Consider the following 23999-nt stretch of genomic DNA (forward strand, 5'->3'; position numbering starts at 1 on the left):
CACAGTACATTAAGGTTGTCAGTTCTGAGGAAAACCTGCCTGATGTTTCCATGTTATCACATGGAAAGGGCAGCAAAGGGTTTTGTTTCCAGACACAGTAGTGACACTGTGGGTTTAGCTACTGGATAACACTGCTCTATTGCTTCTTTCACGACTTAGTGCAGAGATAGAGGTAAAAAAGGAGGGAACCTGAAAAGAAAGTCCTCGAGGCCTTGTCTCCAAAAACTTTTACTACAGGTTTTAGTACTGAAAGCTGCTAATAGGGTAGGAACACAGGAAGGGGTAACCAACCAAGTCCCCTCTCAAAGCCCAAAACTGCCTTAAAGAGTGCCCATATTCCTGGAAACGAGCACTCGATCAGCAGAATGAAACAAAAATCCCTAAGTGCTCCTTAACTCAGTGTATGCCTGCAACGCGAGAAGGTGCAGCGATGAACCACGCTGAGGCCACAACACAGCACTCGCCGATTGCAGTGGGGAATCCACACTCAGATCTCCTCACCTGGATCGCCACCTTTGCAAACTCTCCATCTTAGACAGTTGCAACCCTGGATAAAAATACTTTGTCAATGAGTCGCACTGGCTTAAGCGAAGTGCTGCAATGAGGCAAATTCTCATTTCTGCAAAGAGCCTATGAGCTTCAATGCACAGGGTTGCATTAAGATTTAGAGTAAGATTTTGAATGGACATACTGAGTCTCATTGGATTGCCCAATAATCACACACAAAAAAAGCCTTTGGGAGATTAACAATTAATGATAAAGCCATATATTACCTTTCCCTTACCTAATGCCATTGACTGCTCTAGACTCCTTAGACCAGGCTGCTAGATCAACCGTATTCTTATCACGGATTCTCTAGGGAACAAACTCCCAGCGGAGACAGAACTTTGTTAATCACAAACCCACGACTTCTGTTCCACTGCTGATGAGCTCAGCCAAGAAACCCAGCTCAAGGGAGGCAGAAGTAGAAACAAACTCGAGGCGTGGGTCCCTGTGCACCACAGAGGACATGCATCCTTCTTGCACCACCCCAGGTCGCAGGTGGACAATGCTGCTCTTGGTGCTTCTTTAGCAGGAGAACTCTCTTGCTTTGGATGCCCTCAGCCTCACCTTCCTTTTTGGTCGCATTTCAGCATCTCACACGTGCTGAGCACACCGTACCTGGGACAAGATGTCATCAGTAGCTTTGAACATTGGGAAGAAAAACGCATACACAGCAGTCAAAGTGGATCCTGATGGGGATTACTGTACGCCGGGTGCATTCGAACTGGAGCGACTCTTCTGGAAAGGCTGTCCGAAGTACACGCACGTCAGTGAAGTCTGGCCCAACCTCTACATAGGAGATGAGTAAGTGCCAAGTAGAGTTTCACCAGTAAAGCACAGTGTTTTTTTCTTCCTGCCACCCATTAGGCAGCAGTCAGCACTAATGATCTGATTTGATAACCCACTGAGTAAAGTCAGAGTTTAACCAAGCAACCAGCATGCCACAGCCCTTGCACAGTAGAGCAGACTGTTTAGGTGGCTGCTGCTCAAAGAAAATGGTAGGTAAATGTGTAGCAGTCTATCCTTAAAGTGCTCTGAGTAATAGAGCAGTAGGGGCACTAGCGTAGGTGGCAGAGGTTGAAGTTAATTGCAGTCTATTTTTAAATGGCTCATTTCTAGGAATAATTTGCCATCTATCATTGAGGGGCATTTCTTCCACAGATGCTGTGACTGAAGTCTGGGCTAGATGCATTGGACTGCAGCTTAGAATGGCTTAATCCTAAAGCGCGACTCTTGAAAGTGACCGAGGAGACAGGGCGACTGTGGAAGGGGGAAGCTGCAGAGATGAGTCTCACCAAGCAGCCCAAATGGCAACTGGAAAAAGGATGGGCTTAGCTCTGCTAGCCACAGGACTGAGACAGACACAGCAGGCATATTCTGGCATTCAGAGCTGGCTGCTGCAGCAGGGAGAGACAGGCCATCAGCAAACCGCCCAGCCCAAGCCCCGAGAACAGCAGGAGAGCTTTTCTTTCCCCTTAGGCACTACTGGTTGGCTTCCCATTTTCCTCTACATCCTTCTCTAACATGACATTTATTTCACATCATCACTGCAAGGCACAAGCTGCAGCCCCACTGACTCCAAAGTTATCAATAATTTTTTAAAAGATCCTAGAATTCATCTGTTGCCAGCTTATAAAAGAGGAAAGATATACAGCTGGGGAAATTACAAGGCTCCTAATATCATTGACCAATTATTTCTGTGGCGCCAGAGGCAATAGAGAGACACACAAGATCTGGGCTTTAAGCAAGCCCAGGGGCCGGCACTCTAGAGACAGACGAGAGGAAAAAAAACCTAAACAAGCAAAAAAGCACCATACACACACACACACCCCTTAAACCAAGGGAAGAGCTTGGCCAAATGGGCCAGGAAAAGCAATGGTGCTTTAAGAGGAAACAAATGCTCCATATTACCAGAGGTGGGAGAACAAGAAAGCCCATGGAGGAGGAAAGAGAATTGGGGAGCAGGGAAAAACAACAACACAAAAGCAGTGAATAGAAACAAAATTTCACCAGAAAGCTGGGCCCCTTGCAAGAGAACGACTTGCTTTCAGTCAGATACAGCCACATTCAGTGCCAGAAAATCTGGGTCGAAAACCGGTCTGCAGGCAAGATGCAGCTTTCGTTACCAGAGCAAACACTCATTTGAAGCAGACGAAGTCCAGGGACCCCTAATGTTCTCTCAGCCAGTTCCACATCTTACTTCTGACCAACAGCTTCCCCCTTCAATGTGGCAGGGGAGTTTATTTTATTTCAAGATTTTACTGTAGCGCTGGTTGCCAAAGAGCTGCCATGGAGATGTGAACAGCTGTTGACTGTATTTGCATCCTTAGCTACGCTAAATTAAGGTTGGTCTTAAAAGTATTTAGTGGAGCTCATCAACAAAATCAAGTGCACACACACACGCAGAGTTTACCTTCAGCGCCTTCACATCTGTGCTTCATTCCTGCCTTCTGCATTTACAAGGTTAACAGGACTTGTGACTGCTTATGGAAATGCTAATTAATTACCCTGACTACGTAATCACATCTTCCATCTAATGCAATACAGGCTATCAAGGAGCCCTGTGAGGCCGCTCAATCCTTTTGTTACAAGGCTTCACTGCAGATGTTGCCCAGAGGCAATGAAATCTCCATGAGCCTGTCAGACCCAGAATAATCAAAGCCTCAAAATATAACATGCTGTGTTCAGCTCCAATTGAAATTTTCCTCCAGCAAGTTCCAAAGACTTTTTAAGTCCAAACACTGGAACTTGTAGGAGACAGCCCAATGATAGGAACAAAGCTTGGTTTGCCAAGCTCTTGATTCATCTGCTACCAGGATGAGTACTTGTATCCTGCTCAAATCCAGAAGCCTTTTACAGGGATGGAAAGGAAAGCAGCTCTGTCTTGCCTCTTTCCTTTACTGCTCACCAGTCTGCTGGTGTGAGCAAGCTGACTGACTAAACCCAAACGTGCTTGGTTCACTCCAGACACATGGAAAATCTCTGCCAGATACCCAGCTCGTAGTTTTTTGTGTGGCTTTTCAGAGATTGCTTTGTTACCAACATGATGGCTGTGGCTCCACATGTCTGAATTCCAAAGGATATTTTAGCTGAAGACAAAAGCCTTGTAAGAGTCTGTCTTCATCTCAGCCATCCTCCAGCTCTGACCAGAATTTCAGGCCTGATCACAATTTCATCCATATCTAAGTAACACGTTCTCAAGCTACTCCTACCGAAAAGGAAGTATTCTGGAGCCTAACTCCATAAATATTAAAGAAAAACTTCTGGATATGATTTGAACAGAGCTTTCACTTTGAGCAAAACGTGGTCTGTGCTTGTTCTAAAGCCCCAGGGCTTATATTTGGGGAACCATAACACAGGCAAGGTGCCACAGCACACAGGTAGCAAGGTTCACCTACAGACTGGAGCCAGTAATGTAGATCCACTAAGAAATATAGCTGAATGTTAAATACATGCTTAATAAACATACTCTCCTCTTTTGCTGTTTCCAGAAAACCAATACAGTTTGGCTTTTTCCAAGCGACTAAGTAAAAAGGCAATTTATACTAACCTAGAAGAAAACAGATGGGACTCATTCAGCATAGCTGATAGTTACCTCCCACTGTTTAGCATTATGAACTCCTACAACTTATGTGAGTATTAAGCATATAAAAATAGGAGCGCTCCAGGTTGTATGGAATTAAAGATGTCTACAAAAAGAGCATATGTAGCTTTAGATTATAATAACAACACTCATGAGGACGTAGTTTCAACTATATTAGCATGAAAATCTGCCAATTGTAACAGCACTTTAGCAATCCAGAAAATCAGATATGTAACACTGGACAATAAACCCCTTAAAGCAGCAACTGTTTCCAATGCAAATAACACTTGTCATTTACCCTTGTAGTTTTCCCCACACAACATCTCTGTTGGTAGGTGATTTTTAACAGTTGGAGAGGCACATATGTGTGACTGAAGTCAAGGCTAGGAATAGACTGACTAATAGACAAATCCATTTGCTGCCTTTGCTATACAGAAAGTGGAAGGGAATTTCCTTTACTTATATCACTTAAAAAAAAAAATCTACTGTTTTGATCTAGAGGAAAATGAATTGTTAAATCTTTTTCTACCACAAGTTATGAAAAGCTTTTTCAGCATTTTCAGTGGGACAAAAGAAATTGCTCTAGCTGAACAGGATGCAGCCATAGAAATGAAGCAACCCCTCAGAGGGAAAAAGGGATACAATACTATCTCTAGATTCTCTGGATGCTATAGTTAAAGGAAATTGGGTCAGTATTATTGGAAATTCTCAAAATCTCATGAGGGAAAGATGCCAGATTTTCTAAAGAAAGTGTCAGTATTGCCTGTATTGAGAAAGCTTCTTTCTGACACTGACCAGATGGTAGATTATCATCCTGCATCAAGCTTTCCTTTGGTGCTTAAGAAAATGGGAAAGTTTGAGAGTGACGATTCCTCTTCTAGCAACTTGTTGACTCAGATTTCCTTGTTTTGTCAGTCCCAGTCAGATCATATGTGGGTTTACACAGTCTATATTGAAATATGTTTGCCTTGCTCTTCTGCATGTCGCTTAGGAGATTTGGCTCTGCTTAAGGCTGATAAACATAACAGCAAAGAAGTGCCAGCTTACCTGTGAAGGGAAGTGTTTTACCCATTTCTGGATGAGATGTTCCTGAAAACTATTTCCCTGCTCCTAGAGGCACTCCAGGTTGTTGTGAGCCACTGGTCTCTCTCCTTTGACAGATGCTACTAAGATGCTCAGTATTTTACGTGGAGGTGCAGGCTACGGTGCTTGCAAGTTGTATTTCCTTCTCTTCCAGTAGCATTGGTTTGGGCATCTTCCATAGCATGAGCTGGGAATAAAGCTTGTTGATGGCAATATTTTGAAAAGAGATAAAAGTGATTTGGTATATTGAAGATGGCAACTGAAAGAAATGCCTTTCACACTGCAAGTACTACATTGTTATTTCCAGAATAAGGAAAGTTTGCTACAGTGCTTACATTTTCTCCTATGAATCTTAACTTTAAAATTGAGAACAGGTGCAGTTAAAATCTTGGACAAGCCATTGCACAGTCTAAAGATATAAATATTCTTCTGGGAAGCCTGTGAAATTGAGTGACATTAGTTTGGGTCAGTTCTCTCACTGATAGGGAGATATTCACAGCTCACATGAAAGTGATTTTATTTCTAGCTTTCACCATTTGAGTGGCATTCCTGTATCAAAGTGCTCTCCCTTGCCTCAAAACTTTAAAATACGTTTCAGTCCAACTGCCTTACAGCATATGCAGGACCTGATTCAGCAAAGCACTGGGCTTAGGCTTAGCGTGCTTTGTTGTATAGGGAGAGGAACTCTCAGATATACACACACATTTTTGTTCTACATAGCACATATTGCAGCATATGCTCACGTGCTCTCTTGAACTGAAGAGCTAAGGTTTTACAAGGGACAAATCTGTCCGGCTCATCTCTCAAACTGAAAGAAAGCGACATTTTTACCATCACCTCCTAGTACAATACGTCACCTTCTAAGCACAGAAACACATTCAAGGCAGGCAGTGAAGATGACGGCTGTGTCATACAGAAGGAAATCAAGTGCTAACAGCACAGATGGTGCAGAAGTACAAAATGAAATCAATTGCAAGAGTAGTCAAATGCTTAGGGTTTCACCTAGACTAAGCATTTACAGCAAAATCTTCTTTAGAGTGGCTAACTTAAATTCAACAGTTACCACAGAAATGGAAATATGCATTGCATTTTAGTAGGAAAGAGCATCAGTTCTGGTATAAAGATGACTTCAAGGAAAAGAAACCTGTGTCATTTCTAAGCTGAAATGAATTAGAAACTGAGTTATAAACTCCTCCAACGAGGTGTATGATTCACACAACAGTCTCAGAGATCCTATGCTATTAGCCACCTTAACAAGTCACAGACTTGCCAACATTTAATTATTTCCTTTCAGTTGAAACATTCATAATTTAGGCATACTAGAAGCTGCAAGGAAGACTAAGAGCATTTCTTCCCCTTCCTTGTGACGCAACCACAAGTCAGATGATAAAATATGAAGAAATCAGCCTGTCGTTGCAGTAAATAGACAAGGGGAGCTGCACTACAGCTGCAGCTGGAAACAAAAAGCTGCTCCTTCACCCAAAGCTGGAGTTTACCGGTGGCTGCGCCAGTTCAGGCAAAACACATCAGAGGCCAGAAAATATTTACATTTCGAGGCATCTGTGTCCCCCTGCAAGAGATTGGTCTCCTCCTTGACTCTGTGTGAACTGGCCATCAGCAAGGCAGACCCAGGGTTTATCACCTGTACCGTGCCCGGGTTGTAGCCTCAGCACCAGCCACGCGCTTAGTTCAGTAGATACCAGAGAGACAACCCAGACCCCACGGCCCTTGTGGTAAAAGTACAGGGCATCTGATGGGATACAGGGGGCGTCTGATGGGATACAGGGGGCGTCTGATGAACGACAGGAATGGAAAGCAGACCAACCCAGGTTAGTATAGTAAGTGGGGCTATTTGTCCAGCTTTTAGATTTACAAGACAGAACTGAAAGAGCTTTCAAATCAATAGTAGAGGCATCTTCTACTAAATACTTAAGTGCAATTACCAAGCATTGGGAGAGAAGGAACAAAATGTGTTTTCAAAAAAATTTCACCAGCATTTGAAACCAAGCACTTGTGAAAAGAAGAAACGGTGTCACTTCAGTTTTCTTCAAAAGATGCAGACTCTTAAAAATGCATCATTTGATGCAGGAAATACGTTCTGAAAAGTATTTGTGCCCTGTACAGCTAACCATCTCTGTGACACCTATGTGCAGCATAGCTTGAGCACTAATTCCAGTGGCACTGCTGGGATCACAGTGTTTGAGTGCTCAACGTTGATCTCTCCTCTTTTTTTGTTTTTGAAAGTTTTCTGCCCTCTAGATTAGCAACTTCCGCAGAAAGAACATTTGGATTCATATTACAAAGAAAAAGGTGGTATTGGGTAAGGAACCTGTGGCAATAAGTGACCTTTTTTACATTCAGTTCAAAAGGATATTGCTGAATGAAGTTATATAACAAATCTAACTAACAAACATTTTAAACTCACCCTACCCAAAGCATGAAGGAAAATAGAATGCAGATTCTTCAGTGGCAAAAACAACAGAGTAGAGAGCTCTCCAAGTATTTCCTTGGTATGGTTATAATTTACTTCAAAGGAGAAGAACTGCTTCACAGAAGATGATATAGTCACATCTGAGCATTCACAGTGGGCTTTTTGCAGTAACATTTAAAGTGGGGACATGGACACTGGTGGTTCTGTTTCCAGCCCAAGCTATGGGAAGCGTGGAGTGAGTTAATAGGACAACAGTGTGCATGCACCCAAACTGCGACAAGCCCAGAGAGAAGCAACAGCTACAGCAAACTGCGATAAGAAACAACACCTGAGTGCCTTTGCTGTTTAGTTAATTGAATAAGGGTGACGGAATTCCGCTCTGGGCCCCAGGTTTACAGTATGCAGCTACAGATAAGAGTTCTCACGGTGCCAGGCACTGGCTTTGGCATTTGGGGCACTGGAACATTAGGCAGCATAGGAATGTAGGCCTGGATGTAGGCCTTAAACGTTCATATTGAAACAAATATTTTAAGAACTGTATGAAACCTGTCCAGGCTGTACTCATCACCCCCAGTTCCCAGGAGCTTGGGGAGACTAACTGAGCTGAATGGTTACACAGCTAATGAAAGACAGGACCCCTTCTTGCTGAATACTTATTAAACACCGAGCCTACTGAACATGTAAGGATGAGATCCTGAGACACAGAACACCACAGTAATTGAGACTGTCAGAAACAAATGCTTTAGATGCAGCCACTGTGTCAATAGGCAATCTCCTGAGAACCTAATCAAGGAAACGGGAAAATTGGATTTCAGATGAATGTAACAAAGTCAAATGTTAATATGATTGTCATATGACCTGTTGTTTGTCATTGTCCTTGCTTAGAACAACTTCATTTAATTCAAATTTTATTCATTAGATTGAACAGTGGCTGCAGAACCCAAGTTTGGTAGTATCTATAGTACTTCAGGGCCCTTTTTCCCAGCTCCACAAACAGTTAATCTTCATTTCTCTCTTGCCTGTCACTACAATGCAGTCCTGCTTGCTATTCAGCATGCAGGACTCAACTTGCAGGGGTCCTAATTGAGCCCAGATCTCTGACCTGAAAGCACCAGTCTTTCATTGTTTGTTGGATATGCTTTGGGCCAACTCTGGTGAATGGAAAACAGATTTTCTCCACCCCAGTATCAGGGAGGCAAAACAAAACACAATTTAACTTGAAAGCAGAATCTGTATTTCACCTCAAACATATTAAAATCAAGAGTATTGGCCATCTTTTACAGTCTTCACTAATGTGCCTTTGCTGGCGACATCTGTAGAGCATACCAACCTTGAGGAGATTCTCCAAAAATGAGTGTCTGAATGGAAGAGAGAGAGATAAAAAAAAAAAAAAAAAGGTCTTTCTAGGTCAGTCACTACAACAAGAATATGCAAGAATATGAAGGGCAGGAGTGAACATTACTGACCTGAAGAGAAGGTGGCAAGTCACAGCAAGATGTTTTTGCCTCTTTGTCTTCCAGAATCTATTGAGCTTTGGCGGGCATCAAATTGACAAGATGTTTATTTTTATTTTTTAAACTTGCATGAAGAACTTGTGACATTAGTCCATGCAAAAAATGCCAGGGGTGGGGGTGGCAAGATATTTTTGTTCCTGTCCAGAAGGGAACCTCTGCAGGGAGTAAGACCAACCCAGAAGAGCCAGTTATCATGAGTTTGATTTAAATCAAAAAAACACAGATAAGACCCTGAAGATCCATATCCGCTACCTATACTAATCATCATAGAATCATAGAATGCTTAGGGTTGGAAGGGACCTCTAGAGATCATCTAGTCCAACCCCCCTGCACACGCAGGATCATCTAAAGCACGTTCTTGACTGCTCAGTGTGGGATTTTTATTGAGAAAAACTGGGAAAGTGCAGTCAACTTTATTTTCAAGTTGTCCTCACCAGAATTATGAAGCTCAGAAAGTGCATTTACACATTGAAATATGCAGGAAACATTCATGGAGTCAGATAGCTTGGGATGGAAAGAGCTTTTTTATATCATGCATTAATGCATTTATGAGTAGTAGTTATGTGAATATTTATTAATTGAACAAAGCCTATTTTTTGGGGGAAAAGCTCACTAGTCCTTTTAGATGCTAAAGAGATTTGACGGCTTTTCCACTAAATGCTTTCTGCAATGGAAATTTTAAAAGTGCTATTTTTCCATGTCTGTCACAAAACTGCACGTTTTGAGGTATTGCAAGCTGCTGAAACAGAAGCATCTAAGATTTCCTCTTCTGAAATCTGTTTATATGAAGAAAGAGAGGACAAAGAATAGGATACTGAGCTAAATAACTTTAAGCTTTTGCTGAAGGCTGATATCTGGTTTCCCTTTCTAGTTCTTTTTGCTGAAGACTCTGGTTTAACCCAACACGGCATGAAGACAAAGCCTGATCGGGATTGTGTCAGAAAAAAAAATACTAGATATAAACAGAAGAAAAAAGTCTCAGTACTGCAGTTTTTAGAGATATGGAGCTTTTGAATCCCAGCTATCTTACTACTCCCATCTCACTGATTCTTTTATTAGTTCTGCAATATCAAATGATGGGAGAGAAGGGAAAGCAGCATTCCTGCATCGTGTCCTATTTCAAGCTTTGCCACTGATTTGCCTTTATGACCCTGAGTAATTCACTCTGCATAGCTTCAGTTTCTCCTTGTATAGGAGGGACAGAAGCCAGCACTGCCTGCACGACTTGGGTGCCAGTGAAATATGCTCGCTTGTAAGGCGCTCTGACACCTTGCAGTGCTTGGGAGAGCATTATGAGTTTCAAGGTATTATTCTCTTTCTAAGTGACATCTTAAAATTTTACATTGGCAACTGATGCATTTTTGAACCATTAGCAATTTCATTAACTTTTAGCACATACCAGATGAGAGTTTTCTGGCTTGCTGGATGAGGAAGACTCTTGTTCATGTACATGACCGCTTTTGTTTCGACAGGAAAACTGCACTAGATCGCTACAGCCTGGAGAAGGCAGGTTTCACTCACATCCTCAACGCAGCCCATGGTCAGCGCAACGTGGACACAGGACCAGAATATTATCGTGACATGACTGTGGAGTACCACGGAGTGGAGGCAGATGATCTCCCCACCTTCAAGCTCAGCCAGTTCTTTTATTCAGCTTCTAAATTCATTCACAATGCACTTGAGGATGAAAGAAGTAAGGATGGTGTTGAAAATGGTTAAAAACAGGACAGTATTTACTTGAGCTGGACAAGCATAATTAAAAGTGTCCAACTATGTGGGAACAAGACAAGGCCAAGACTGTTTAGCAGAGCATATAGAACTAGCAGCAGAGAGGCGGTTGTTACGACAGTGGTGGTTACTGTGTTTAGGACATGTTTCACTGCAGAGCTGGTACCAGCCCAAGGGCCTTCCAAGCTGTTTGATAGGAGTCCACATTACAGAGGAACAGGACTACTTCACAAACACCCCAGAGACAGAAACTGCACTAGCTGCCTTTTCCTCAAAGGGGTCCCTATTAAGACAGGTTTACTGCATTCTGGCTGCACAGGAGTGCATCAAGCACAAGAGGGGTGTTCTGCAGAGATTCCAGACTGTCACTCCACAGCTTCACACTCTGCAGCTTTAGTTTCACTCTTCACAAATATAAAAGACACCTTCCTACCTGGCCACCACATTGCCTCAAAAGCTGTCAACAGACATTTATCCCTGTCCGTAATCTTCCAAGCAGTAGGGAACTGAAACCACTGTGACAGCAGAGATCTGAACACATTTTTAAAGTCTTCATAATTTCTCAGCTTGGTTACTAGAAATCATTATTTATTGACCTCCAGCATGTTCTAACAGAAAGCTCTGCACTGATGGAAGTACTACAGCCTTGGTCTCCACCAGCTTCTGTTAGTGCTCCTCCTACTCCTCCCCTTAAAGTTGTGCCTGAAGACTTTCCCAAACGCCAAATTCGACTTTAGGGTAGTTTAGAGTACAGATGACCAGTTACCTGAAGGCAAGGTATTATTTTAAGATGTTTCTAAATCCCTTCTACGCTAAAGGTTTAGTACTCATTCTCTTGTGTCTTAGCTCCTCAGAACACAAATTGGAGAGCATTCTTGTATGCACGCAGACACATCATGTGAAACAATACATTAAAGAAAGATACTATAGAAATGTGGGAGGAAGCACAGGAGACAGATAAAAAAGATCTCCGACCAAAGGCACCTCGGGATTATTATTTCCTCCAGAGCAATGTGCTGTTGCAATTTTCATCCGATCCTGATCACTTGAGGAAAGACAGTTCAGACTGGTCCTTACACTGGACACAAACTAATACAGAAGAGATTTGGCCTTGGAAAACTGTACCAGTATCTTGTTTCCACAGGCAGTCAGATCTCAACTATTAACACGAGTATGTGAGATCTTTGTTTTCCTTTAACTAGAAAATACTAAGAAATTGTATGGCCATTTCTTGCCTTTGTTAATATACCACGGAACTGTACATTTTCTCCTAGGTCACCTGTTTCTCACCCACTGAAAGCAAAGTCTCCCCATCCTACCTTTTATTTCATCCTCCTCAACCATTTACATTTACAAGCTAGGAAACTCTAGCAAGAGGCTTGAAAGGCCAAACAAATGAGAGTTTTCATCCATTTCAAATATTTAGAGTAATAATAGAAGGGATTATCATTTTTCCGTGACAGGAAGAAACACTTTAAGTTTATCAGTGGGACTGGAATTTTGCCAAGATGCCTCTAAATCTCTCTGCTGGGATTAGGGCACAGACTGTAACCATTAATACCCTCATGCTGGCAGTTTTTGACACAGCCATTACACAGCAGCGCTGCTCATGCCAAGACCTCTCTCGTGCCTGGCAGAGTGAGCTGATCAGCAGGAGTCAGGGCTTTGCACCCCATGCTCCTCACCAGGCATCGCTGATAAACCACTCTTGGTCCCCATCGGTTTTCTTCCCCCCTGCTCCTGTCCCGCTTTGGGAATTCAGCTTAGCGGGATGTTAGAGAGCCTGCTCGCAATCAACCTCCTTGAGCAGATCAACCCTTCATGTGCCCCCTCATGGGCTCTGCTATCCCAGAGCCCTTTTTGGAAATCCTTTGAAGCATTTCGGAAGCTGACAATCAGACCTGAACCCACTTACTATTTTCTTCCTCCGCCTCCCTGGGACATTGCGAATGTGGAAGGTTCCACTTCGGTCTGTGTCCTTGCTAGCGCCTGCAGCCAAAGCAGAAATCCACAGATAGGTCAAGCAACGTAAGAAAGCTAAAACTTGAGGCACGTTTATCCAGAGACAGAAACCGCTGGCAGGAGCTGCACATCTGCAGAACGAGACAGGCTGCTGCTGCAAGGAAATGAAAACCATCTAGGAGGAGGGTGGGGGGAAAAACATTTTTATTCAGTATGAGGGGGGCTGACTCACCAAAGCTACCAAAAAGCTGGGAACCAGCTTTTCTAGATTCAAAGAGTTTGTTTTGTACCCAGATAGTTAGCTTATTTATGAATATCTACATCTCTTCTTTCCCTCAGACCTCCTAATGTCACTGGGTCATAAGAAAACCCTATTAACTGCATTTTATAAATGAGTGATCAAGTGATGTGCTCCAGATCTTAAGGGAAACTGGCAATAGAACAAAAAACTCAGAAATCAGTGGGGCATCTTTTATCTCTAGTATAAGACAAGCACCTCTTTGCACCCTGTGTATCCTCATGGAAGGATAATTTGAGAGTTCACTACATTCTCCCTTCACCCCTGCGCTTTGGTCCTTATGCACAAACAGGGACCAGAGCACACACTGCTTGGCAAGAGCATGAGGCAAGGTGGGCTTTCTTTTGCTGCTTACTCTAAGGCAGCGAGACCCAGGGCTTCTCTGCAAATATTGCTTACAAATAAAATCAAAGATAACCTTCTTAGGATTAAACATGTAATCTCCAAGTTAGATAGTGTCTCCAGGCTTTATGGTAAGAATTTCTCACTTCTTAAAAAGAAAAAAAAAAAAAAAAAGAAAAAAAAAGAAAAAAGGAAAAAAGAAACTTGAAAGAATGTTATTAAGTGTAACCCTTCACTGCTAAGGAAAAAATACATATATAACCCAACATCTCTTTGTTCCCGCAGATAAGGTTCTCGTTCACTGTGCTATGGGTCGCAGCCGGTCAGCCACTCTGGTCCTGGCTTACCTGATGATTTACAAGAACATGACGGTGGTGGATGCCATTGAGCAAGTATCAAGGCACCGATGCATCCTGCCGAACCGGGGCTTCCTGAAGCAGTTGAGAGAACTGGACATAGCGCTGGCACTGCAGCGCAGGAACACCAAGAACAGCCGACCACCCAGCCAGGACGACAACAGCACCACGATCTAGCACTGCTCCTGGCGGGACAGGGCTACTGGAAAAGAAACTCCAGCAAAAGAGGGGAGCGGGTGATTTAGTACATTATACTGCCGCGAAAAAATCATTTGTTACTTGGAAGGAGAAACATGCAAATATTGTCAAGATGGAAAGAAAGGAAGCCAAGTTTAAAACCCACCATCATAAAATTGCCTGGCTTTAAGAGTTTTCTTCATGATAGCGACACACAAAGTTTTCCTCTGTTAAAAAAAAAAAAAAAAAAAAAAAAAAAAGCTTTTCCACCACCACAACAGGTATAGCTTAAACTAAACACTCTTCTGCCAAAGTATCCTCAAAATCTTGATCCCCAAAGTGCATGACCTTTAGAAGAAAGTAGCTAGCCACTGCATAAAGGGGTCTTGGGGAAAGGGCCCAAGCAGCAGCAGCACAGACAGCAGCACAGATGATGGAATTCTTCAGGCCCAGCATGCTGAAGTATTTCGCATTACTTTGTCCCTTTCTGCTGTCTCCGGGCTTCTACATTTCTACTCTGACAAGAACAAGCTTAGAGAGCGGGTTTAGAGATCCTCCAGACGCCAACCATGTGCCCAGGCTTCACTGTGGAATTTGCAGAGGGTAACAAGTGCAGGCAAAGTTACGTTCTTGAGGGGACCAGACAAGTAAGTAGATGCAATGGATTTCTAAGAGATACATATATTATGGCTTGTTTTAGCCATCTTAACTTTAACTTGCTTTTCCTAAGTGCAACTGCTTAAATTCAGAGGTCCTACACATACAATACCCAGGACAATTTTCTAGGCCACAGAAAATGTCCGAGAGGTTTGTAAATGTGATGCTATTTGTTTTCCCCAACAGTATTTGCAAGAACTATAGAATAACACAAAAGAACGTCATATCCTTTGGGTTTTTAAGAGGAGTGGCTTGATTTACCAAGAAAAAAAACACTGCTATGCTTCTTGACACCACTCCTGTTTCCTCCTACCTCAGGGTTAGTCATGCTGGCAGATTACTGTGCTTCGTATATGACTGCTAGTTATTGTATTTACCGACACAAATGGTCCAAATAAACAAATGGGGAACTAGATCCAGCTAAACGTGCTCAACTTTGCTCCATCTGACACCAGTACCAGGAATCCTTTTTAGAAACAGTTAACAGTTTTGTCACCTAAGTAATATTGGACATTCTTAAAAATATATTGTATAGGATGATCACAAGCAAGCCACACTTGCCTTTTGCTAGCTGGAAAAAGAACATGTTGTTACTCTCCCCCTTGGAATTTTGTTAATTCAAAATATCAGTAAGAGCCATTTACTGCCTCAGTACATGAGAAACTCAGGAGACTTCTCCTGATCTTTAGCAAATACTTTGTAAGTTGAGTGTAACAGAACTGCAGACATCTTGGACACTTTAAGTGCGAACACAGGGCAGAAATATGCTGCTAAGAAATGAGACTGTACTCTGCAAACCAAATGGAACCAAGCACAACTTAAAAATAGCTTTTTCAAGATGTTAACAGTTCTTTATCAACTTAGCCTCTCTAGTGTGAAGGCTTTCCTATTGCTCCACTTGCTTTTAGAGCACAACAGCAATAAATCATTTGTCCTCCAACATAACACTGTAATCAAGGTTGCAGCCACCCACAATATACTGTTTTCGACTTCTCATTTACATTTGGAGTAATATTTTATCTCAAAATTCTCCAACATTAATAGAAGACAATAAATACAGGCTCGACTACTTCTAAGAGGTTGGACTTCATGGTGTGAACAACATTCATGACTAGGATGCACAAACACTGGGGCCAGGCTGCATCTTGCCAAAGCTGCATTTCAGACACATAGCTGTGATCTTTCACTTACTCACAGATAAAGTTTACCTTGCTCTCCAAAGCAAAGGAGAGTTTCTTAGCATCAGCCTTACTGACATGAGCTCTTTAACAAATGACTTCCTGAAATATGACAAAAATGTACCTTGGTCAATCTGCAAGTTTTCTTTTCTTTTTTTTTTTTTTTTGTTCCCTGCAACAGAAAAAAAAAATATATATATATGATTTATTTGAACTGTATTTGAACAAGCTTCGAACAACCTTTTCTGGGGCCTGGATATGGGAGTTTCTTTTGCAGTCTGACATGTGCAAATACACAGGAAAAAAGAAATTCCAGAGGCCCAGCTGTTTTTAGCAAAGACTGATGGAGTGTCCAAACAAGAATATCCCCACTACTCATAGGGAGCAAAATACTAGGCCTTTTTAAGACATTCCCACTCACTGGGTTCTGCATAGCAGTTCAGGAAACTGGCATATGGCAACACTCACATAGCAACAGAAAGTTATCTACAGTTTCCAAAGGACAGTTCCAAGCTGCTTGGAAGCCAAGAGAGGCCATTCTAGCATAAATAGCACAAAAGTAACTTCTCAAAAGTAACTGGAGAGAAACCTATACTCGACTTACTATGTGTACAATATGTTGGCCTAAACTTGACTTAATTAAGCTTGTTTACTCTTATTTAGTAGATGGAGAAGAAAGAACTACTTTTAAGTGATTCAACTAATGCTATGGTAGGTAAATCCCACCTTGTATATTCTTACAAATTCCCTCCCCACACGACAACTCCCATAGCAACATTTATAAATGCACACCCTGGTGCTTTGCTACAGAAAACATGACCTACATATGATGATGATGATATATACACATACACATGGATGTATATACATATATATGTGTGTGGCTTAGGCCTTTAAGCAACCTGGAAAAATGCAATTTAAAAACTAATAAACAAAACACACTTAGGAAGAAGAAAAAGCCATAAGACTTGATCACATCATTGTTGTTGATGCTCTGAAGGTACCAGTCTCTACAGAGCAGGCTGTAATAGGTCAACACTAAGCACTCCAGATGACTCACTCACCCCAATTTTGTTATTTGGGTCTCCATTGTGCATTAATGGAGGTTGTTTTTTTCTTTCTATCAACCCATCTGTTTACTTAACAAGTAAAAAGGCTGACGAGTGAATCATGTAGATAGTGGACATGATACTGGTGGATTGACTGCTTCATACAGACCTCTTAGATCAGTCAAACTGGTTTAATTTTGTCCACTGGTATTAGATTAGGTAGCTAGAATATGGAAACATTTACAGCTCCCGCCTTTGCAGACGGGCAGTGACTATAGAGGAGGACAGCGATTCAGCAGCTTCCAGTGGAAGTAAACTGTGCTCTGAAGATGCTGTCTGCCCTTCGATCAGGTCCTGCTTGAAGCATTTTGCTGCTACTGCTATCTACACCACCTAAGCAATTCTGAAGCGAACACACTTACTTCCCAGCTTCTTTCTCTACCATTCTCCCAAAATGTATTAGACTCAACTGGTGCAATAACGCAGTTTGGAGCTTAAGAGTCACTATGGGAAGACATTTAGAAGAGACATTTGTCCTGCTGAAGAAATACCTGTCCTGAGAGAAATTGAGTTAAAAAAATCAAAATAGTTTTTGACTGCATATCACAAACACAGAATTTTTGCATCCTGCTGAAGCTGGGATGTTCTCTTTCAGGTTACCTCACATTGAAATAGTAAGATTTGGCAAGCTGAAGCTGATTAGCAGTGGATAAAGACCCACATACTACACTCTCTGTGTGCGTGCGTGTGTGTGTGTGTGTGTGTGTGTCAAAGACACCAATGAGAATAACAAAAGCTTCTGTTTCGATGTACAATCACTTAATGAGGATACAAGGTCTCAATTACGCACAGTCAAACAACATTCATATATATTTATATACACACTTTGTATATACAGAGAAGTCTGGGAGAGCCTCAATAGAAGATTTTCAGCATCTTGGAACCCAGCAACAGACAAAAGGAAGAAAAGGTTATTGTTTTGTCTTGAAGACCGAGTCCAAACACGTCATGGTCACTACCATCACCTTTTATACCTGATCACTTTCTATGGGAAAGACCTTTTAAACATTAAATATTTACAACTTTGTAATGTATTCAATATGTATTTATTCAGTATTTTTATTAAGGTTATTTAAAAAAATATTCCTAGGTACCCTTCATTTTCACAAGTTGTATGCAATTACAAGCGTCCTACATTTAGGCTCTAATACCCTAATCCAAACCCCATCAACTTCAATGGGCTTTAGATCAAGCACGTGAGAGCTCTAACAAACGCTATTTCAGGAGGTAACTCCCCATGCAACATGAAACTATGACAAGACACAAGAGGCTAAAAATGGCTCATCATAATTTATTTTATGTTAAAATGTACAGCTTAGGGTTTTTTGTTTTTATGGTTTTTATTTTTGTTTCTTCTTTGTTTTTAAGTGACTGACTAAAAAGATAACAGATAAATACAAGAGTGTCACTGGGTTCTATTTTTACATGTATCAAGCCTCTTCTGTTCGGCCCTTACAGTCACTCTGTACAAGTACAAAGGCTACAAAAAAGGAAGCAATATAAACAGACACAAATAACTTTTGCCTTTTTACATGCGATCTGTAAGCTTAGTTTGAGCTATTCACACGCTACTGCTCTATTTTTTCCCTTAAAAAATAACTCCAATATTTTATAAAGATAGAAAATCTACAGATGGAATGAAAATGTAAAGTTAGAGGCATTTCCATAAAATAGCAACTTTACACCAAATTCACTACTTTTTTTTTAAATCCTGCCAAGTATTTGGACATATATGAAAATGTTTCAAAACTTGACAAATAAACACTGAGATATGCTTCAATTAAAAAAAAAATCAGTATTTATAAAACAGAAAGCTGCCTTTTTCCCTACCCCAATCCCAAAGAAACTGGTCACCAAAAAAAAAAAATGTCCCAACTTTACACCAAACATATATCAATAAAACCCTTTGAACTAACCAAAATGTGAATAGCTTTTTCAGCTTTATTATATTTTACAAGTTTTATAATTAACAAAAATATAGTTCTTTTTGTTTTTTTTTTTTTTTACCCTCAAACTAGGGTAACCTAACCAAGGCAAAAAAATTAAGAAATGGCTTACTGTTAAGCACAACACTTGTACAGTACTACAAAATGCACTGTCACTAACAAAGACATTAGCGGCATGCGGAAGTGTCACCTTCAGAAACAAAATAATACAATAAAAGAACAGCTAAAAGGCATTTACATGTGGGGGAAGGAGAGAGAAGCTCAGGATCCAGTACTGTCTGGTAGTTTTGGAGTCTATTTGTCCACATTTTTAATGGGAGCAGGCACATAAAATGGCTCTGAACGATCAGCTGCTGTGTAATTGCAGTTCATAGAAAGAGTTCGTCCTTTCCAGAGAACTTCAAGCTCAAAAAAATAAGGAAAAAAAGAAGAGCGAACAACCTAATTCCCCCCGGCCCCCGCAAAGAAAAACTGAAGGAAAAAAAAAACCCATAAAGTGTTTTTTGTTTGTTTTTTGTTGTTTTGTTTTTCAAGGAAACAAGAGCAAGAAATAAGAAAAAAGAAGAAAAAAACAAACTCGTATAAGGCTTTCTGCTGCATACAGCTTTTAAATGGTGCCAACAAATGTTTTTGCATTCACACCAATTGCTGGTTTTGAAATCATACTCTCCAAAAAGGAATTTGTGCAGGTCAATCCAGCGGGCCGTTGGTAGCCAGAGGGCCTACCTCCTCATGTAGGAGCCGTTGAGAGACTGCTTTGACATGCCCGTGTTCATGTAGCCGTGGTGCCCCGCGGGGCTGTACATCATGTTGCTGTGGGCTGCGCTCTGCATTGGCTGCTGTGCATATGGCTGAGTCCCCATCATCCCCATCTGCATCTGCATGGGGTACTGGGGGGTTTGATTCATATACCCGTGGTTACTGTGGTAGCCGCTGTTCATCATGGGCTGGGACATGCTATATCCGTTCATCGCGTTAAGGGTGTTCATATTCATGTTCACGGAATTGACGTTGTACGCGGGGGCTGGCATCAGGTTGACGCTCATGTTCATGCCACGCTGCATGGTTAAGGTCCGCGCCGGCCCCTGCATGGCCACCGTCTGCGAGGCTCGCCCGTAGATCTGGGGCTGGTGGGCGGCCGCGGGCGGCAGCGCCGCCGATTTGGTTCTCACAGAGACGTGCCCTTTGCTGGCTATCTGCGTCTGCAGTCTTTGGGTGTGCGAGATGCCGATGTTGGAGGACGCCATGTTGCGCTGCAAAAGGGGAGGTGGCAAATTCATGGGAGGAGGGGTAAGGTTGGGAGGAGGGGTCATGGTAGCCTGTGCTTGGGGTCCTCCAGGAACAGCATGTGCAGACTGAGAAAGCTGAACGAGCCCCGTGTTGCTCAAGGGGGTGGACAAAGAGGCACTGTTTGCATAGGAAGTTACAGCAGCTGAATGGCTGTAAGGCAAGGAATGGTCCATAAGCGTGTTGGTTAACTGCTGCAGTTTGGCAAGGCTGAAGGTGGCCGAGGGCTGCGAGTAGTGCCCCGCTCCAAATTCGCTCTGGCCCATTCTCTCGTATAAGCCGAGGTTGGCGTTGCCAGTCTCGGGGATTTCCGTTAACTGCATAGGGGGTGTAAAATTGGCAGCCATGCTGCACTGAGATAACTGCTGGTTGCTGCTTGGAGGCCTCTCAACAACACAACCTTGGGGAGATTTTACACTGCAGGTAGAAGGGGAGTTGATGTTGGTCTGTTGCATCATGCTGCAGCTGCCGTTGATATTGGACATCTGCTGCGTCACTGCGCAGCTACTCTGCGTCAGGTTGCTAGACGTAAGGCTACTGTACGAGCAGCTGTTCTGCGAAGAGTTGTTTCCACAGATACTGCTGCCCATGGTAGAATCATAACTGCTCGGGTTTTCGTAATTTTCTGTTGTGCTCTCGATGCTCCCTAAATCGCTAAACCCACTATCCACTACTTGTTGCGAGTGATCAGAAACAGAGGGAACATCCATCATTGGGCTGGTCTCCATGTTCTGCAAAGATGGCACAGAAATGGCACTTTGATCTGGGCTGATCTGAGCATAGCTGTTCTCTAATGGAGCAACATTTGGACTATTAACAGAACGAACTGACTGGCTGGGATGAGAGTGTACAGATGAAACTGGGCTACTGTGGTCAGACTGTTGGCAATCATCCAGTGAGGTCATCTGGGGACTTTGGTCAGTATGGGTATAATTTTGCAAACTTCTGCATGCCTCCTGAGTCTCCGCACAATCCTGAAATGCATCTTCCTGTTCACTTGTTTCTTGAGTTAGGGACTGCACTGCTTGAACCGTCTCTGAATCAATCTCCATGGCCTCAGTGCTCTCTTCCTTGAAATCGGAATGTAACTCTTCACCAGCTTTTTGGTCCTGGTTGTTATCTGTATGATCATCATCGGATTCTGGCAGTGGGTCTGAATCTGCAGCAGGTTCTTTCTGGCCACCTCCATTCTCACCAGCTGCAAGGTTGACACCACAATCCATTAAATCCTCCTGATTTGAATTACCAGTTTGAACGTTTACGTCTAAAAAAGACTGCTGCGTCTCCAGCATTTCTTTGAAAGCTTCGCCAGGCAGCTCCTCTTTCTCCACTTCTGTTGAATCCATGTGGCTATCGTCTTCATCATCTGCATCATGATCCTCATTGTGAGAAGGTTCTTCCTCCTCTTCTTCCTCCTCCTCATGATCATCCAAATGCCTGGACTCTTCTTTTTGCAAAAAAATATCTTCCACTTTGTCTTTTTCTTGATCCTTCAAACTGATCCCATCATCTTCTATGCTCCTTTCTTCTTCCTCAGCTTCCATCATATCCTTTTCTTTTTTTCCAAGGGGTTCACTAGGTGGATGCAGAGGTTCAGGCTCTAGCTCTTTTGCCTCATCTTCTGGTGGCTGTAATTCTTCTTTATTCTCTTCTTCTGCAAGAGCAGGAACGGGACAGGATTTGTCTTCAGCTGATTCCTTTTGCTCCTCCGCCAGCACTTGATAGTCAGGCTCCATAGGAGTTTCAGGCGGAGTATACAAATTAAGTTTAAAGCCAGGCTTCCTTTCTTTGTTTTGCCTCCATTTAGATGGACCACGCTTAACTCCTTTTGGCCAGCCCTGCTTACATTTTAAAGGTTCAAGATTGTCTTTACTGTTTTCTTCCAATACAGCCACAGCCTCTGTATTATCTTTGGGAGGTAATAGAGAAAAAAAAAGACTTAGCTTGCAGAAAACTAATAAACACATTCAAAGACAAATCCCAAAGTAATTTATAAACTCAAAATTCTGCATTACAGAAGTCTGGATAAACAGATCTCAAACCAAAATAGGAAGACAATGTCTCTTGCTCACACTTGCACAGATATGTAAAGTGCTTCCTGTGCAGCAGCCCTTTTAAAAGAACAATCAAAAACACCATTTATACACTAAAACAATCATGAAGATTTAAATCCTAAGACACATAAACTAAAGCAAACATCGTTCAAAGATTTTATTACTACTCTTTGGATTTAAGCAGAGGTAAACCATTACTTTATATAGACAAGAATCTAATGCATCTTCATCTTCTTTGACAATAAAAACGATGGCCTAGAATCTCATATTTGAGGATTTTGGATTACAAGATGGAGTAATCATGTATATGTTTTAGTACCAGCACTGAAAGAAGATACGTAGGTTATTTTAATCACTTCTTACAGGCAGCATATAGTGCAACAACACACAATACATGACAAAGGCCAAAAGACACAAGAGCACCAAGCTAAAACTAAATTCAGAGTGCATTACAACACTAGATTAATCTATCAACAACAAAAAATGTGCTATATACACTCACTCCTCCTCTCTCCTCCCAGATCACACATATAACACCAGAAAAAAAAGGAGAAAGTTATCCTCAAGACGTGACATGCAGCACTTGAGCAGAGCGGTGTCAGTGATAACTCCTTTATCAAGTTCTCCCTCACTCTGTAGCATTACTACACTTCTGCAGTCAATCAGTGTAATATGACTTGTCTAAGGACAAATACCCCATATCAGTACAGGTAAAGCAGTACAAACCTCACCATGTGGACATAGTTGCAACACAATTTACCAGTTTAGAGTATTATCACTTGTTCCTGCTTCTCAGCAGAGACGAGCTGATGTACCTGTGCACTGGTTGGTGGCAGTATCAACACTAAGCAAGGGTGCTAAGCTAGCACAAAAGTTGTGGATGATCCTTTAACTACGGAGAGTCACAAAAAGTTATTTTCCCACTCATATACAAAAACACTAAAGAAATATCCACTGGTTTCCAACAAGATATTCAGACCTCAGAATCCAGTTATTGATTCTGCAGTTTAAAAAAAAAAAAAAAAAAAGGCAAAAGTGCATTTGAGAGCCAGGAGGTCAAGGGATGAGCATGCTTTCAGAATGGCTCGTTGCTCTATCAATTTATTAGTTTTTCTGTTAGTAAATACCCTTGGAATCAAACTAGATAAGGTTGTAAGTTAGATAAAGAACACAATTTAAAAAAATCTTGTTCTTTCTTTTTTGGGAGAAAGTAGGGTTAGTAGTGCTGAGCACTAAAGACTGTTCCCCCTTTCCTCAACTTATACAAACATTTTACCAAATTACCAGCAATGTGGAACAGAGAGACATTTGTTCAGGCTAGATCTTCTCCTTTTTTTTGGATCACTGGTAACGAATACATCAACAATATTAGGCAATATTCCAGTGATACCCTGGCCTGTCGAGTACAAAGTGCCCTGTTGTAGGCATAGAAAAGTTGCTTTTGTCAACAGGACAAGGAGTACAAAGCTTCAGACTGAAAAAGCAAACAGATTTTTTTTTTTCCTAAATAAGAAAAAGCAGATTATAGTGCTAACGGCTGAGGAGAAAAAGTAGTCAACAATATAAAAGCAGAACAAAAAAAAGAGCCTGCCACATAACTAAAACTACATGGGGGGAATGCCCCCCACAGCATTTGTATGAAGAAGGCAAAAAGCATGTATTATTTTAATCTTAGAATTTTACGGCTAAAAAAAGATGAACAGAAGCAGTTAAAAAAAACTACTTTATGACAGAAGTATTTCATTTGAAGG

At 41.8% G+C, this 23999-nt stretch overlaps 2 protein-coding genes across 5 annotated transcripts in view; one reads left to right on the forward strand and one right to left on the reverse strand.

The window, feature by feature from the left end:
* Nucleotides 1–1171: 1171 nt before the first annotated feature.
* On the forward strand, nucleotides 1172–14017 carry DUSP29 (dual specificity phosphatase 29). The gene is made up of 3 exons (XM_010212656.2): nucleotides 1172–1347; nucleotides 10627–10847; nucleotides 13770–14017. Exons 1-3 carry the CDS (start codon nucleotides 1172–1174, stop codon nucleotides 14015–14017), a joined length of 645 nt encoding a protein of 214 aa, XP_010210958.1.
* Nucleotides 14018–19629: 5612 nt separating this feature from the next.
* Nucleotides 19630–23999, reverse strand: part of KAT6B (lysine acetyltransferase 6B) — an 86515-nt gene continuing 82145 nt past the window's right edge. For all 4 annotated transcript variants that reach the window (XM_088526394.1, XM_010212659.2, XM_010212658.2 and 1 more), the window contains one exon: nucleotides 19630–22103. In XM_088526394.1, coding sequence (XP_088382520.1) covers nucleotides 19630–22103 — 2474 coding nt within the window. The remainder of the gene's footprint in view (nucleotides 22104–23999) is intronic.

The sequence above is a fragment of the Tinamus guttatus genome, unplaced genomic scaffold (assembly GCF_059628265.1).
Source record: "Tinamus guttatus ecotype Peru unplaced genomic scaffold, ASM5962826v1 Tinamus_guttatus_pri_ptg000246l, whole genome shotgun sequence".
NCBI classification, from domain to species: Eukaryota; Metazoa; Chordata; class Aves; order Tinamiformes; family Tinamidae; genus Tinamus; species Tinamus guttatus.